Raw genomic sequence first — 16,403 nt, 5'->3', positions numbered from 1 at the left:
ACCTCAACCAATCACCGACGGAGCAACAACTTCACCTCCTCTAAACAACAACCAGCCGACTGAATCAGAGACTTTTTTATTGTGGTATTCAGGGCCGTTGTATAGGGGAGAAAGGTGATGATAACTCTAGGGGCCCAGCGCCCAGTGGGGCCCATAAAAAACCCCAGTAGTCTAATCTTTGTATGACTGATTTATTCTGCGTAAGACCCTGACTAATACTCATAGTACACTGTAAAAACTCAACATCTTTCCAATAATATTTGTCTTATTTCTTGTCCAAATGTCTAATTTCTAGTCAAAACTAATCTCTTTACACTTAAAATAAGACTCATTACCTAAAAATTAACTTGTTTTTAGATCATTTTCACTTAAATTCACAATAAATAGAAAAATCTGCCAGTGAAAGTAAGTTTTTTGTGTTTGTAATAAGGAAGAAAAACTTGCTCCACTATCAGATTTTTTTTACTTATTCCAAGTGAAAATCTGCTTGAAAGAAGTAAAAAGTGTCTAAAATCAAGCTACTTTTAATATGATGAGTCTTATTTTAAGTAGAATGAGATTTGTTTTGACTAGAAATGACATTTTGACTAGAAATAAGACAAATATTCTTGCTAAGATACTTGAGTTTTTGCAGTGTAATGCTGCATTAGCATCAAAACAAAGACGGCTAAATAAAAAACGATAATACATACGTAGTCTAAGAAAAAAAAAGGAAAAGTTAGGGGGAGGGGCCCACTTTAGTATTCTTTAAGGGGGCCCAGAATTCCTAGCAACGGCCCTGGTGGTATTTTACAAAACTGTGAATCTAAAAGACGTACGTACATTTCAGGGCTCCAGACAACTGCCCCGTCTGTCCTGTCAATATTTCATCTACTCGCACATGTGCAACCAGTCAGTGTGAAAAAAGTTATTACATTATTGGCTGTTTTTACCTTTTGGTTGCTACAAGGATCATGAATGAAAAGAAAATGAGAATATTTGCCTTGCAAGTCGATTTACGCCGCTACATTTTCTGCTTGCGCTCCTAAAATCTTAGGTTAACCCTAACCCTAGGCCACTGTGTTGTCTTGAGCCCTGCATTTAGAAAATGACATTTGTTAAAGGGATAGTTCACCCAAAATTTAAATCTCGGCGTGGCAGTGCATGTCCATACAACGGTTGCAAATGGATACCAACTGTCTTCGTAACAAAAAGACACACCAAAAAACATCCAAATACCTCCATGCTGCTCGTATATGTACATGCACTGCTACTCCGAGACCCCCTGTAACTCAGAGAAGGCACGGAGGACTCTGAAACTTCTCCCAGCCCTTAGTCCACATGAGGGTGACCTGCAGAACTGAAAGATTTAAGAGATCATTTGTTCCTGCTGCAATCGTTTTATATAACACTTGTTAAAATGTTTTTTGTGTTCATCTTTTTTGTCATTGTTGTGTGAGCTACTGGACTAACTTGAATTTCCCTGCTACGGATGAATAAAGTATTCTCTACTCTACTCTACTCTACTAGATAATGAGTTTAAAATTTGGGTGAACTATCCCTTTAACTGAGGGACTTGGGACGAACAGAGGTGAGAGTGACCATGTTTCAGTTTCTGCTTTGTTAGAGGAGCAGGTCACATCAGATTCTTCTTCATTCTGCTGCTTTGGTGTCGACATCTGAATTATTTTATTTGTTCAATAAATGAAATAAAGTTCGATCAATATATATTAAAACAGTTTGTTAGTTTATTTATCTGCTAATATCAGGATTATAACAACAAGCGACCGGTGCAGCAGAAATGACTGCATCATCACAGTTTGAGGGGGAAACAGATGAAAACCTCTTTAATGAGTTTGTTTCAACACAGGAAGCAGAAAGTTTCAGAGGCCTCGCTGCTCTGGACAAGAAGAAACGGACTGAACTGCGGTCTAAAAAAAAACAAAAAAACTCCGTAGCGCCATGTAATAAAATTCTTGAACGCAATATGTAATAAACTTTGCCGCATTTTGTAATAAGTTGTTACATATTGCACCAAATTATTACATTTTCTATGTAAAAAAAAGAAAAGTGTAACACCTGCATATTTAATAACTAATGCAATAATGTAACAACTTATTACAAAATGTGGCAAAGTTTATTACGTATTGTGTTTAATTAAGAACTTAATTAAAAAATGTGGCAGAGTTTTACATAATGAGATGAAAATTTATTACATTATTACACAATTTGGCGCTGCAATCCCCCCACTAAATCATTCTTCAGCTGTTGCCGTGGAGATCTGTATCATCACGTCCGACCTCAGAAACAGCTGCTGATAAACAAAGAGAAACGTCCTCCTCCAATCAGGGTTCACTCTCTGGTGAAGACAGTGTCTGATGCATCACATGGTTTTATCAGCTGTGAAGCGTCTGCAAACTTAAATATAAAAAAACCCACAATAATATTAAAGGGATAGTTCACCCAAAATTCAAATTTCTCATCTTATTATCTCCTCCCCCTCATGTGCACTAAGGGCTGGGAGAAGTTTCAGAGTCCTCCGTGGCTTCTCTGAGTTACAGGGGGTCTCGGCGTAGCAGTACATGTCCATATAACGGTTGTGAATGGATACCAACTGTCTTCGTAACAAAAAGACACACCAAAAAACATCCACATACCTCCATGCTGCTCGTCTGTAATGTCCCTCTTGTATTGAAGCCCCGACATGAGAAATTGTTCCAAAAAAAATTAAATAAGTCTATATTTCAAGCTTGTTTGTAGCGGAAGCTCCTCTTCCCAGTTCGTCTAAATTTGACAACCCGGGAAGAGGAGCTTTGAGAAGCTTCCGCTACAAAACAAGCTTAAAATATAGACTTATTTAATTTTTTTCAGGACAATTTCTCATGTCGGGGCTTCAATACAAGACGGACATTACATACGAGCAGCATGGAGGTATTTGGATGTTTTTTGGTGTGTCTTTTTGTTACGAAGACAGTTGGTATCCATTTGCAACCGTCATATGGACATGCACTGCTACGCCGAGACCCCCTGTAACTCAGAGAAGCCACGGAGGACTCTGAAACTTCTCCCAGCCCTTAGTCCACATGAGGGGGAGGAGATAATTTTGGGTGAACTATCCCTTTAAATATAAAAAACAATAATAATATTAACTAAATAAAAACAGAGAGAATAGAGGAGGAGGAAGAACGATGATCGACTCTCTGCAGCTCATAGAAGTTCATAGAAACAAACAGAAACCAGACACCAGTCACTTGTTGGCGTCTCTGGATCGTCCGGCTGCTTTCCCACCTTTCCCTCCTCCTCCTCCTCCTCCTCCTCCTCCTCCTCCTCCTCCTCCTCCTCCCCACTTCCTCCTGTGTCCTGCTCTCTGTCTGGTTCCTCCTCCTCCTCCTCCTCCTCCTCCTCCCCCCCCTCCCCCCTCGGCCCACAGCCCGTCGTAGCGGCCCGGCGCCTGGTATCCCGGCTCGGCGTGGTCCAGCGGCTCCAGTGAGAGGAGGATCCAGACGGCGGGGAGCTTCCTGCTGACGGTGAGGCCGTCCAGGCCGGCGTCGGGCGCCAGCGGCTCCCACGCCTCGTCCACGGCGCCGTAGAGCAGCCGCGTCAGCTGGTGCAGCCCCTTCACGCGCCGCTTCACGATCTCGGCGCAGGTGATGGCCTTGGACACGCCTTTACCGCTGGCCGTGAAGACGATCTGTCTGCAGAGCGGCGGGGGCGGCCGGCTCGGCGGCGGCTGCAGCGGCTCCTCAGTGGCCACGCCCCCTCCTCCTCTAGGGGTGGGAGAAAAAATCGATTCACATAAATATAGCAATATCTTTTTTGACGATTTTTAAATCGATTTTTTTTTTTCAAAAATTGATTTTTAAAAAAATATTGTGCAATGTGCATTTGTTCGCCTTTTTTACATACAGAGAGTCCAGGTTTTGAAAAGGGTTTAAGAAGTTCACTTCATAATGGAATATGTTAATTTATAGGCTCCTACAGTGTTTGTGTGCAGATAAATGTTAAAAATGCTAAAGACTAAAAATCGAGAGAAAGAATTCCTCAGGAGAAAAATATTAAATACATGTAAATGCTTATCCACAATGGATGACAGCGAATACATTGTGTATTTATAACAGAAGCAAACAGTGTAGGGTTTAGGGGTGGGAGGAAAAATCGATTCACATAAATATTGCGATATCTTTTTTGACGATTTTTAAATCGATTTATTTTTCAAAAATCGATTTATTTTTTTTTGAAAAATTTTCTTTTTTGAATTTTTTTTTTTTTTTTGAATTTTTTAAAATATTGTGCAATGTGCATTTGTTAGCCTTTTTTACATAGAGTACAGGTTTTGAAAAGGGTTTAAGTTCACTTTATAATGGAGTATCAGGGTTCCTACAGCTTAAGCCAACTTAAATTTAAGACTTTTTAAGACGTTTTTAAAGCCACTTGAAATGAAATTTAAGACCGACTTCACAATAATCACAAATGCAAAAAAAAAAAAAACTGTCACCACATCTATTACATAGGGTTAGGGACAACTATACCCACTTTCCTATGTGATCCAAGGTAAAGTGACTGCTACATGAACATTGGATTGTGTCTCTTTCCAGCTGTCCTTTCAAAATAAATGCCTAAAAAGTCCGGAAAAAAACAAAAACACTGACTCGGGAGCTGGTGGCGGTGAGAAATTTAGCGTTGACGGCCGCCACTAACTTCTCTATGTCGAAATGTTACCAATTATTTTGAGATTTGAGACTAATTACAACCATAAAATACCACTTACCATGTGTTAACATTATTAAGACGTTTGAAAAATTGATTTAAGACATTTTAATGCCAATTACAGTAAGGCCTTGTTTTTAGATTAATGAATTCAATGCCTTTTAAGACTTTTTAAGGACCCGTAAGAACCCTGGAAAAATTGTAGTAGAATCGAATCGGGAGAAAAGCGTATCGTCCCAGCCCTACCCTCCTCCTCCTCCTCCTCCTCCTCCCTCCTCCTCCTCCTCGGGGGGGGGTCTTCGGGGTTGTTTGGGCTCCATGCGGCTCAACGCGTAGCGCAGCAGGTTGCGGATCTTGCTGCCATCCTTGACGCGGACCTCGGGCGTGTCGGGCGCGAGGCCGGGGAACGGGCAGACGGACGGCTGCTCCACCGTGCGAGCCTTGGTGTAGTTCTCCATCTGCAGAGGTCAAAGGTCACAGCTACTGACACAGATGTTTAAATCCAACATGAATAAACGACATGTTTCTTTCGTGTGTTAAAGGGACAACAAGGAGTTTTGGAAAAGCGAAGTGTTTTCTCACTACATTTATGAGCCTCCGCACCGTGAAATTCTTTGACCGGCGCAAGACAAACTCATGTTTTCATTCATCAAGAATTAAAGTCAGAGGTTGGAAGAACGATATATTTATCGAAAATGGGCCCATTAACAAGTGGTAACGTAGATTCATCCACATTAATATGAGACTTTTTTATTGTCGCGGAATTTTTCGTTCTGCCGCTGGAGAAACTCCTCGTTGTCCCTTTAAGGCGAGAAACTAATGTCAACAAAATAAAACAAGAATAGGTGAACATTTTAACTAACAGATATCACCATGAAACTTCACAAGTTTATCACTTACATTAAGACATTACATTTTTGTATTACAAGTTTTGTCTAATTTTATGTTTAAATATGTAAATGAGGTGATATCTAATTAAATATGTGCAAATTTGCATACATTTCCAGAACAGAAATCTGAACAATGGATAAAGCTACTTTCAAAATTCTTGTTTTATTTTGTTATTTTAGAGTCTTTAGTTTTTACAGAGGAGGATTTTGGATATCTCTTTTTATCACTCTGTAAATGAGAAAATACTGTCACCAGCCCTAAAACATCTAATGTCTCTATGTTTTTAGTAATACAATGTTGTATAAATGAGGCTGTGAATGATATATCAACAATCCCCTCTGTAAAAACCTTCAGAATATAGAAAGGGATCAAAGTGGAAGGTTTGGTGTCTGGAAGTGCTGCTGAAGTGGAGATTTCTAGAGAGGAGTCTGAGTCTGAAAAACTCTTTCTGAGAAAACGGCCTTTAAAGACTTGGACTGTAAAATTACAGAGATTGTTAATGTGAATCGTACTTGAACAATTTGTTGTGGATACGGAGGAAATGACCATTTCTGGAGCTACATCATTGTTCAGGAGAGAGAGAGCTCTACTATGACACCTGACATGACATGGGTCAGACTAACTCCTGGTGAATTTAGGAGAAATCTACAGATGAAAAGAGACAAAATGAAGTAAAATAAAAACCTTAATGTGGATTTTCTACCATTTCTTTACACTATTCAGAAAGAAGACATGTTGAGGAAGCAAAACAGCCCGAAACCTCAAAATCAGTGCAAGAAAAAACAACGTTTTCACCTGTAGCGTCTCGACTTAAATTCTAACAACGTCCTGAGTCCAACATCAAAAAGCCAAGTTATATTCAGTGAGTGAGAATCGTGTGTTTGTATTTGAAACCATATAAAATCCTCCGTCCTGCTCTCCACATGTCTGCCTTGTGTCTTCTCCGCTCTCCTCTCTCCTCTCTCATTCATCTGATTTACTGACCTGACTCATGTGAAACCCTTTGGCTTGTTGGGTGAACAACAAACACAGCTGGAAACTATCACTATCACTCTCACCCTCCTTTGTTATCTCAGAGGATATAAACAGTGTTCGACAGCTCCAAATGTTAAAAGCTCTATAAAAGAAAAAGATTAACAACGTCCTCTTCCTCTCCCTCTCCATCCTGCTCCTGTTTTCTGCCACAAGGTGGAGACAGACTTCCTGATCAGAAACCATCAGGCTGAACTAACAGCTGTCAGCTGTTTAACACCGACAGAGACGTGATAATTAAGTTAAAAGAGAACAATAACAATTGAATATAACAGAGACAGATCAAAGAAGGAACTGTAGCTGTAAAAACATAATGGCCTCTATTATATATAGAGGAGAGTGGGCTGAGATGAGCCACTTTTCATATTCAGTGATTATAGTTTTGTTGATAACTAATATATCTGTATTACTTCTAAACACAGTTCTCAGTGTGTCTCAGAGTGAAAAATGATTTTTTTTTGGGACATAAACGTCAAACCACTTTACTCATGTGGTGCTTACTTTAACACACTCCATGAAAGGAAATGAAATGAAGCCTTCCTTCTAAATATTTGGTCACTAGCAACAAGTGGGTGGATTAATTTACCCCAGACTCCCCTAGATAGATAGATAGATAGATAGATAGATAGATAGATAGATAGATAGATAGATAGATAGATAGATAGATAGATAGATAGATAGATAGATAGATAGATAGATAGATAGATAGATAGATAGATAGATAGATAGATAGATAGAGATCCTGATCTCAATGGGCTTTTATCTGGTTAAATAAAGGTTAAAGGGACAATGAGGAGTTTCTATTTGGTTATAAAAAAGTCTGATATTAATGTGGATGAATCTCCGTTACCACTTGTTAATGGTCCATTTTAGATAAATCTATGGTTTTGTCTCTATGGTTATTTTGTTATTATTAGTGGTGGTGGAAATGCTGGGCGAGCCGACCAGCGTTTCTTTACTTTAGGTTTCGTGGCGAGTCATGAGAATAACGCCGCCGAATCTCCGTTTATGGTGGGAACTACGACGGTATGTGATCGTCTTCGAAACCCTGACTTTCATTGTTGATGAATGAAAACATTCGGTCCAAGAATTTCACCGTGCGCGCGGAGGCTCATGGTAAATGTAGTTGGAAACACTTTGCTTTCCAAAACTCCTTGTTGTCCCTTTAAATAAAAATAAATAAATAAGATAGATAGCAGGGGTGGAAAGAGTACCAAAAAAATCTACTCAAGTAAAAGTACAGTTACCTTGATGAAATTTTACTCAAGTAAAAGTAAAAGTACAGGTGTAAAAATCTACTCAAGTAAAAGTAAAAAGTAGTTCATTTAAAATTTACTCAGAGTACAAGTTACTTAGTTACTTTTTTTTTTTTTGGGGGGGGGGTATAATGGCCAGAGATTGGCCTCACATTCTCCGTGCAAGTCTCTGTGTTTCAAATTTGTCCCTTCTCCATCGATACACTGGTCTCCATCATCTTTTAGCTCCTGTGGCACCAACTTGATTCTGACCTTCTGAGCCAATCAGATGGACAGTTACAGTTACTGGCACTAAGGTTGTCACGATCATGATCATGATACTAAAATTTTCAACTCAATATCGATATTAAGGAAAACATTCGATACTCAATACCATTTTCAATACGGATAAAAAAAGGAAAGAAAAATCTCTCTCTCCCTCTTTCACTCACACACACCTGTTTTTTTTACTGTCTTTCCTGTCTGCTCTCAAGGAGGAGGAGGAGGAGGAGGAGGAGGAGGAGGGGGTTACTGTAGGTTCTCTCTCTCTTGCCTCTTTACTGTAACTGCTCTGAAGCAGTGGGCTGCTTCTGTTCCTCTGAGCATGGCCATGGATCTGACTGGGCTCCTACATTTAACTCAACGGACCGCCGGTCCGGCCTTCAGCCCCGGTGTGTCTGGCACGGTCACCATAAACGTAGCCGAATAGATGGACATGCCTGATAACGTTGTCTTTAATCATTAACGTCAGCTTTTAACCGCTAGCTGTGGCTAATGGCTAATATTAAGACGACAACATAGCGACGAGCCCTGTTACGCACAAACTCACGTAGCGGTGAGGGGGGGAGAGGTGTGTGTACCTGCTGCTGCTGTGTGCGTCTGTGAAGGGACAGAGAGAGAGAGAGAGAGAGAGAGAGGCGGCAGCAGCGTAGCTACTTTTGACAACCCACACAGAGTTATATATTTTTTACTTTGTAACTTAAAGGACAATTCCGGTCGAATTCAACTCGGGAGTGTATTTTCATATCATTTTAGGTCTAAAAGAATGAATCTGAAGATTTTCAGTTTAATCGCTCCTGTTTAGCGGTAGTTGCGTCTGTCCCTGCATCGCCACGGCAGCAATGAATGGGAGTGGATGTAAGTTCTGCTGTTTAGGCTGTTTACATCCCTCAAAGCCGCAATTTTTTTCCACAGACAGCATCAGATGGAGACTCAAACATGCACCGAGAAGTTTATTTACTTCAAGCAAGTCGACATGTTTGTAAAACTAGATCTAATTCAAAGTCTCCCGGAGTCTCGCGCGAGACCCAGTTGCCGTGCTCGGTGTGTTCAGGTGCAGTGGGAAAAGCTACCGTTGTGTCATAAACACAGGAATATCAACTCTTTACTTGCTTCAAGTAAAAAAAACTTCTCGGCGCATGTTTGATTAGCCATCTGACGCTGTCTGTGGAAAAAAATGTACACTTCAAGCAAGTAAAGAGTTGATATTCCTGTGTTTAACACAAGCGGTAGCTCCTACTGCGCCTGAACACACCAGCACTGCAACTTCGGGCTCGCGCGAGACTCCGGGAGACTTTGAATTAGATCGACTTTTACAAACATGTCGGCTTGCTTGAAGTAAATAAACTTCTCGGTGCATGTTTGAGTCTCCATCTGACGCTGTCTGTGGAAAAAAATTGCGGCTTTGAGGGATGGAAACAGCCTAAACAGCGGAACTTACATCCACTCTCATTCATTGCTGCCGTGGCGATGCGGGGACAGACGCAACTACCGCAAAACAGGAGACATTAAACTGAAAACCTTCAGATTCATTCTTTTAGACCTAAAATGATATGAAAATACACCCCCGTGTTGAATTCGACCGGAATTGTCCTTTAAGCTATTTAAAATGTAACTAAGTAAATTTCTTCCAACAATATGTACTCAAGTAAAAGTAAAAGTACTGATTTTAAAAATTACTCAAAAAAGTACAAGTACACAAAAAAGCTACTTAATTACAGTAACTTGAGTAAATGTAACTCGTTACTTTCCACCCCTGATAGATAGATAGATAGATAGATAGATAGATAGATAGATAGATAGATAGATAGATAGATAGATAGATAGATAGATAGATAGATAGATAGATAGATAGATAGATAGAGATGTTAATCCAATAGATTATTTAGTTAGTTAGTTTAAGTTTATTTCGGACATGTTAAAAGAAATAAAATATAATACAGAAATGGACAGACCTAACATATAAAAACTTTGCGAAAACAACATATGAACAAAAACATATATATACTGTATATAATAAAAAAAATAAAAGAAAATAATTGAAAATAAAGGTAATTTGATTTTTTTTTTTTGTTTGTTTATTTGTTTGTTTCATATCCAAAAAGGAGTGGGAAGAAGTAAAACTTATTTACTCCCACCCCTTATTCATAAATTATCTATCAAGTTATCTAGTCATTATTACTTGAATTTATCTATCAAGTTATCTAGTCATTATAATCTATACAGTAAGTTAATTTATGAGTTATTTAAATGGATTTATTCTAATATATTCTTATATTTATATACATATAGATATATTTATATAGATTTATTTATCTATACATAATTATGCTTTTGAACACCTGTTGTTTAGTTTGCTGTCTCATTTTTTCTATGAATTTCATCTTATTCTTTATCCCTTTTGAAAACGTATTAAGCCTATTTATCTTTTCTTTAAACTATATTATTGTAATGATCTAATATTATACAAAGCTTTTCAGTATGTATGTATTTTGATGTGCTGTTCTGCATCAGTGTAAACACTGTTGGTTCTGTGTTTTATACCTGTCGGTCTGCAGGCTATTATCATGTGTTTGTGATGTTAGGTGTACAGGATGTGAGCCGAATAGTAGCAGACACTGTCCTGAGTCAATAGTGTGTGTTTTAGTGTTTTGACACCTGTGTGTGTCCACAAGAGACGAAGACAACATTAAACCTACGGTGTTTTCAACGGAATTCGGCAGAAACGTGTTGTTTCTCTCCGTTACAGGCTTTTACAGGCTCGACACATTAGACCGATGAAAGAAGAGTTGAGCTGACATTTAGTCACTGGAGTGGTCAAACTAATGAGCTTATTTAACTGACTAAAAACAGCTGTTTGGTTTGTGTTTATACAGTGTGGCTAAGCTACATGCTAACAGCTTCAGTTATAATAGTATAACAGTCTGGACCAACGGAAACAAGATGGAGGCTGAGGAACAGACGGTTCCTCCTGTGTTACAATCCGGATTAAAAACATTTCAGTTTAAACGTTAATATTCTCACCTGGGCTGTGTTTTCATCGGCTGCTAACAACTCCACATGTTTATCTGAGTAGCAGCCTCCGTTTTACGTTACAGTATGGCGACGGAAAATGTCGTAAACTGTCGTCGTGTCGTTGCGGAGCAGGTCGGCGTTGGTTGGTTTCCACAGCAACCGGCGCTGCGTTCAAGACATTACATTTATTACAGTCTATATGGTTGAAACACGAACCGTGAACCACACCATCAGTGGTAAAACATTGATGAAAATGTATATGATGCCCCAAAACGTTCTTATCAAATTCGTTTTTGTGTCCTTTGTAGTATAAAAGTATGGCATTCACAAAGCAAGGAATTGAAAAGTTGTACAAGTATGTCTCAGTTTAAGAAAATGTTTAAAAAATAAAAGATAAGTATCTACAAAAAAGAAGAAGGAGAAAGAGAAAAAGGAGGGGAAAAAAAGAAAAAAGATAGATAGACGAGAGGTGTCTACCGTGATTTTTTTATTTTTTTTTAGTCACTATGTTTCATCATCTTTAATATTTTGAAACAGAGAATAATATTGGTGTTGAAGTAAGCCAATGAAATTTGTAACAACAGAGAGGGGCAGGTATTATAAGTTTTCTTCATCCTGCTCCTTTTCATTCATGTTGAAAATGTGTACACAATGTATATGTGCAACTATGTGAAAATGTACATACCATGAATGAAATAAATCGAAAAAAATGAAATGTTTTAATGCTGCTATACGTGAAGCACTTTAAAAGCAAAGTTTGCCATGTTGTTGGTTATTCTGGCGTGGTGTGTAGTTTCCAACTGGGAGCTCAGAGTTCCGAGTTACCTCGAACGCAGCATACAGGAAAATATTATTTTAAAAAGAACGACTGAGCCTTTTACCGATACTAGTCCAACACCACGGACGGATTGGATTGTGTTTATTGATTCCGTTGTCATTTTTCGTACGTTTGACACAACTTCGTTTTAAACTTATTCCAAGATTGTGGGGTGCCTTCATGTGCTATGGTAATTATGGTAAATACCAAAAGGCGACGTGAAAAGTGCACATGAACACCCTCTCATGTGGTATTTTCCACTGGGCAACTCGTAGAATTTTTTGATGCCCGAGCTCCCGAGATGAGAATAACCTTTGACCTTTTCAACATGGCTGAGAACAATGCAAGATTCGTTAATGGTAAGCAAGGCAAGCCTTTAGAAAACAGTTAGCAGCTATTCACTTTATGTATGTGTGCATACACAGTAAAAAAAAAAAACGCTTTTAAAAAGCTAGCCAAATAGCCAGTGCTAAATCTCCATGAATATTAATATTTACCGTTTGAGTTTTGATAATTCATCTTCTTGCTGTAAGAGATGAACTAGGCAATCCAAGATTGTTTTACCCCATAGATATATACATGTAGATGCCGCACGTGTCATATATCTATGGTTTTACCCAAGTAACAAGTCCGAATCTGTGTGTCCACCATCTTTATTTTCTCTGTACAACAACAAAAGCACATGAACACAACGCACTGGTAAATACCAGGTCACCATCTGTACCATAGCACATGAAGGCGCATAACTACGAGTTTTAACCCGGAAAAAAGCCGTTTCCCTCCTCCCGCCATAAGGGGCGGCACTGCAGCCACCGCCTTCCTTCCTCCTCCTTCCTGCTGATGCTCCAACAAGATGGCGGAAACTCACCTGGACATCGTTCTCGCAGGTGAGGTTTAGGCCGCGTTAATTGGAGAGTTTTTAAGCCGTGTTTTTGCTTTACATGCGAAAATACTTAAAGGTGTTCAGAAATGGCTGTTGGTCCTGTTTGTCGCGCCTTCTTCCACGAGTTTCCAAGAGTTGCCGCACAAGTTTACCCAAGTTAGGAAAACAAAATTGACTGGGCTTTATCGAGCAGGCGGGATTTTCAATGTTTGGGGCGAGACTGAGTTCGGTGTGTGTATGACTGTGTGTGTGTGTGTGAGCTTGTTTAGCTAACGTAGCTAACTGTTAGCTAGTAGGCTGGCTACGTTATAGCTTGCTAACTATAGGCTAATAGTTAAAGGGACAACGAGGAGTTTCTCAGCAGAACGAAAAATTCCGCGACAATAAAAAAGTCTCATTAATGTGGATGAATCTACGTTACCCACACTTGTTTGGGCCCATTTTCGATATGGTTTTGTCTCTATGGTTATTTTGTTATTATTAGTGGTGGCGGAAATGCTGGGCGAGCCGACCAGCGTTTCCTTACTTTCGGTTTCGCGGACGCTGCCCGTGGTTCATGAGAATAACGCCACCGAATCGCCGTTTATGGTGGGAACTAGATTGGTATCTGATCGTCTTTGAACCTCTGACTTTAATTCTTGATGAATGAAAACATGAGTCTGTCTTGAGCCGGTCAAAGAATTTCACGGTGCGGAGGCTCATAAATGTAGTGTGAAAATGCTTCGCTTTTCCAAAACTCCTCGTTTTCCCTTTAATAAAGTTTTTAAAAAGTGGTTGCGCTGCTGCTCTTTTGCATAAAGTTGAGCCTCTGTCAACTTTTGTCGCTCAAGTCGCTCCCATCGCGTCGCTCCTGTCACTAGCGTACATTGAAAATGAATGGCAGCCGGTCGCTGCGGTCCCTCAAGTCGCTTTTGGTGTGAACGCACAGTAAGTCGTGCGTCTGCATTACTCAATGTGAAAAAAAAACTGCCCCCCCCCCCCCGGATATTCTCAAAAATAGAATTTTGCACATAGTTTGGGCTACATCGTCTGATAGACGAGTGATTACATTAATGTTAGGACCCATAGTGGGCTCAGATTCAATTTTCTTTTAAGAATACCTTTAACAAATGCCCTAAGAAATTAACATTGTTCACTGGAGTGTAACATAAGTACATAAAAAGTTATTAAAGCGTCCGGAAAACCGAAACTAGGAAATGCTGGGCATGTTGACCACTAAATAATAATATCAAAATAACTATAAAGACAAACCCACAAGACCCATTAAAGTCCCACTCCTGCGACCCTTTTTGGTCATTTTAAAACCAGCTAATTAGCCATGCACATTAGCAATGCACCTCTGGGGTGTCTCATGGTGCAAGCTAGCTGCTCTACCAGGTGAGCTATACCTGTTATACCTTGACAGCTACACCGAGCTGTCCAGCCTTTCAGCTCTGAGCCAGATGCAGAGCGGGGCGGGAGCTTGTAGCACTAGTGCCCTCCCCTGGAGCTGTGACACGTCAGCTCCAGTCTTCCAGTCTTCCTGAAACTGCCAGTTTGCGTCTGCCATTGGTTCACAGCAGTTTGAAGGCAGAAAAACTCAGAAATGCAATTTTGCACTTCCTTTTCTGCTGATATGTGCTCTAACACAAGAAAAATGCCACAGGAACATGTGAAAAGCTCAAAAAACACGATTTTCACGGGAGTGGGTCTTTAACAAGTGGGTAATGTAGATTCATCCACATTAATATGAGACTCTTTAGAACCAAAATCAAACTTCTCAGGGTTTAATACTGATACATAATTGTGTAGTTTGTTGGTGCAGCTGCTCTCAGTTTGTGCGGTCGTAATCAAACTTGAGGTTGAACCCCTCCACAGGGGCACCAGAGAGGGGTCATGTAGTAATGATTAATGATTACAGACCAGGAGAAACGCAAAGTACTGCTGCAGTAGGCTATTAGTTACAAATCTAATCAGTGTGTGTGTAGTGTTGTTTTCCTGTTTGTATTAAGGGGATGTCTCCATTTGGATGCTGCATTGTGTTTTCCATCCAAACATCTGGAAGTTTTAGAGCTGACAGCTACTTTAAAAAAAACATCTGAAATGCAGATTTCCAATGAACATATAATAATAATATTCCTCGGTGAAATAAAAGTATAACTATGTGAGTTATTTGGCGTAATTACTCTCCAAATACATGGTTTGGCTTAGACTTTTCTTTCTCTACCCACTGTTATTATAGAGATGGGGGATGATTGACATTTATGTGCTACAGTGCTAATTGTAAAATGAAAAATGGCTTTTGTTGTGTTAAAAAAGATAATGTGCTTGCAGCTGTGGCAGGATGTTAACTTACCGAGGAAGACACGTTACACATGTTCTTATTCCTGATAGATGACAGTTGGCAGACGACAGGAGTTCTCAGATAAAGAGCTTAAACGCCCGGCGAACAGCCCATAATGCTTTTCCTGTAGAAAATAAAGACAGTCACAGACACACACAGATTCCAACTGAGCGAGCCAATAAAGCTCAAGTGTTGGCTCGAGAGAAGATTAACAGTTAAGCCCACGGTAGGTCTACCAAGGAAATGAAAGAACCTCCCACACACAGATCCATCTGAGGCCGTTTAACAGTGGAGTAAAGTGTCTAAACCCTCACGGCACACAGTATAAAGTTAAGTGTTTTTCAGAAAGAGAGAAGTAACTTGAGAAAACATTTTGGATTTTTTAAAATATTGGTCGGCTAAATGTTCTTAAAATACATCTGTATTATATGAAACACGTGCTAACCACAAAAGTGCAACAGCTGCCAAACGCTGAAGCTATAAAAATCAATGCACCGTTTTATAAGCTGTCACTCTATATACTGTCTGTAACAAAAATACTGTGATATACTCTATGTTTTAGAGCCTCTTGGTAGATTAAACTTTTTTCTTTCTTTTTTCTTTTGGTTACAAGTGATCCATTTAATTTTGTGTGATTTGGATGCTGTTATTCTTGGCAATTTTATAAATCATAAAAAAAAAAGAAATATTCACTGTTGTATTGTGATGTTGAGGAAGCAGGAGTGTGCACAGTGTTAATTACAGACACACAAGCAAAAAAAAAAAAACCTTAAAGATCCTGTCAATCGGGGATAGGTAGGTTATTTCAAAAGGGATTTTGAGGGACACTGCAAATAGTAAAATAAAAAAACCTGAATTAAAAACATTTAAATAAAAAATGTATCCAAAATCCAGTTGATTAGACGGTGCCTATGTTGTCTACCAAGAAATCCTTTTACAAATTAGATAATATCAAAACAAATAAGAAGATGGAAAAAAATTGAATAAAATAAACTAAAATAATGGCTGCAGACCAGCTATCAGCTCATCATCCTTAGTATCACAAAACTAGAAGAAATAGAATTTGATTTCGATTTTATGACATTGAGATGGGTGCACCACATTTAGCACAGAGCTAATTTCAGTCCATAAAACATGTATGCATGTTTTGTACATTACCACACTCATCACGTAATATACACCATCCTACATATAGGCCTATGTATTTTAAAAAGAACTACTAATTGCATGTGCTAATAGCAT

At 39.2% G+C, this 16,403-nt stretch overlaps 1 protein-coding gene across 1 annotated transcript; it reads right to left on the bottom strand.

Moving 5' to 3' along the window:
- Window positions 1-3,089: 3,089 nt before the first annotated feature.
- Window positions 3,090-11,284, bottom strand: rpp25l (ribonuclease P/MRP 25 subunit-like). Its single transcript, XM_085803439.1, has 3 exons — window positions 11,148-11,284; window positions 4,933-5,144; window positions 3,090-3,746 (listed from the first exon to the last, which is right to left on the bottom strand). Exons 2-3 carry the CDS (start codon window positions 5,142-5,144, stop codon window positions 3,227-3,229), a joined length of 732 nt encoding a protein of 243 aa, XP_085659565.1. The 5' UTR covers window positions 11,148-11,284; the 3' UTR covers window positions 3,090-3,226.
- Between the last annotated feature and the right edge of the window lie 5,119 nt (window positions 11,285-16,403).

Source organism: Trachurus japonicus, chromosome 16 (assembly GCF_045865225.1).
Source record: "Trachurus japonicus isolate A0001 chromosome 16, Traja_1.0".
Lineage (NCBI taxonomy): Eukaryota > Metazoa > Chordata > Actinopteri > Carangiformes > Carangidae > Trachurus > Trachurus japonicus.
Note: the sequence above shows the minus strand (reverse complement) of the source record. Positions and strands in the feature narration are given on the sequence as shown.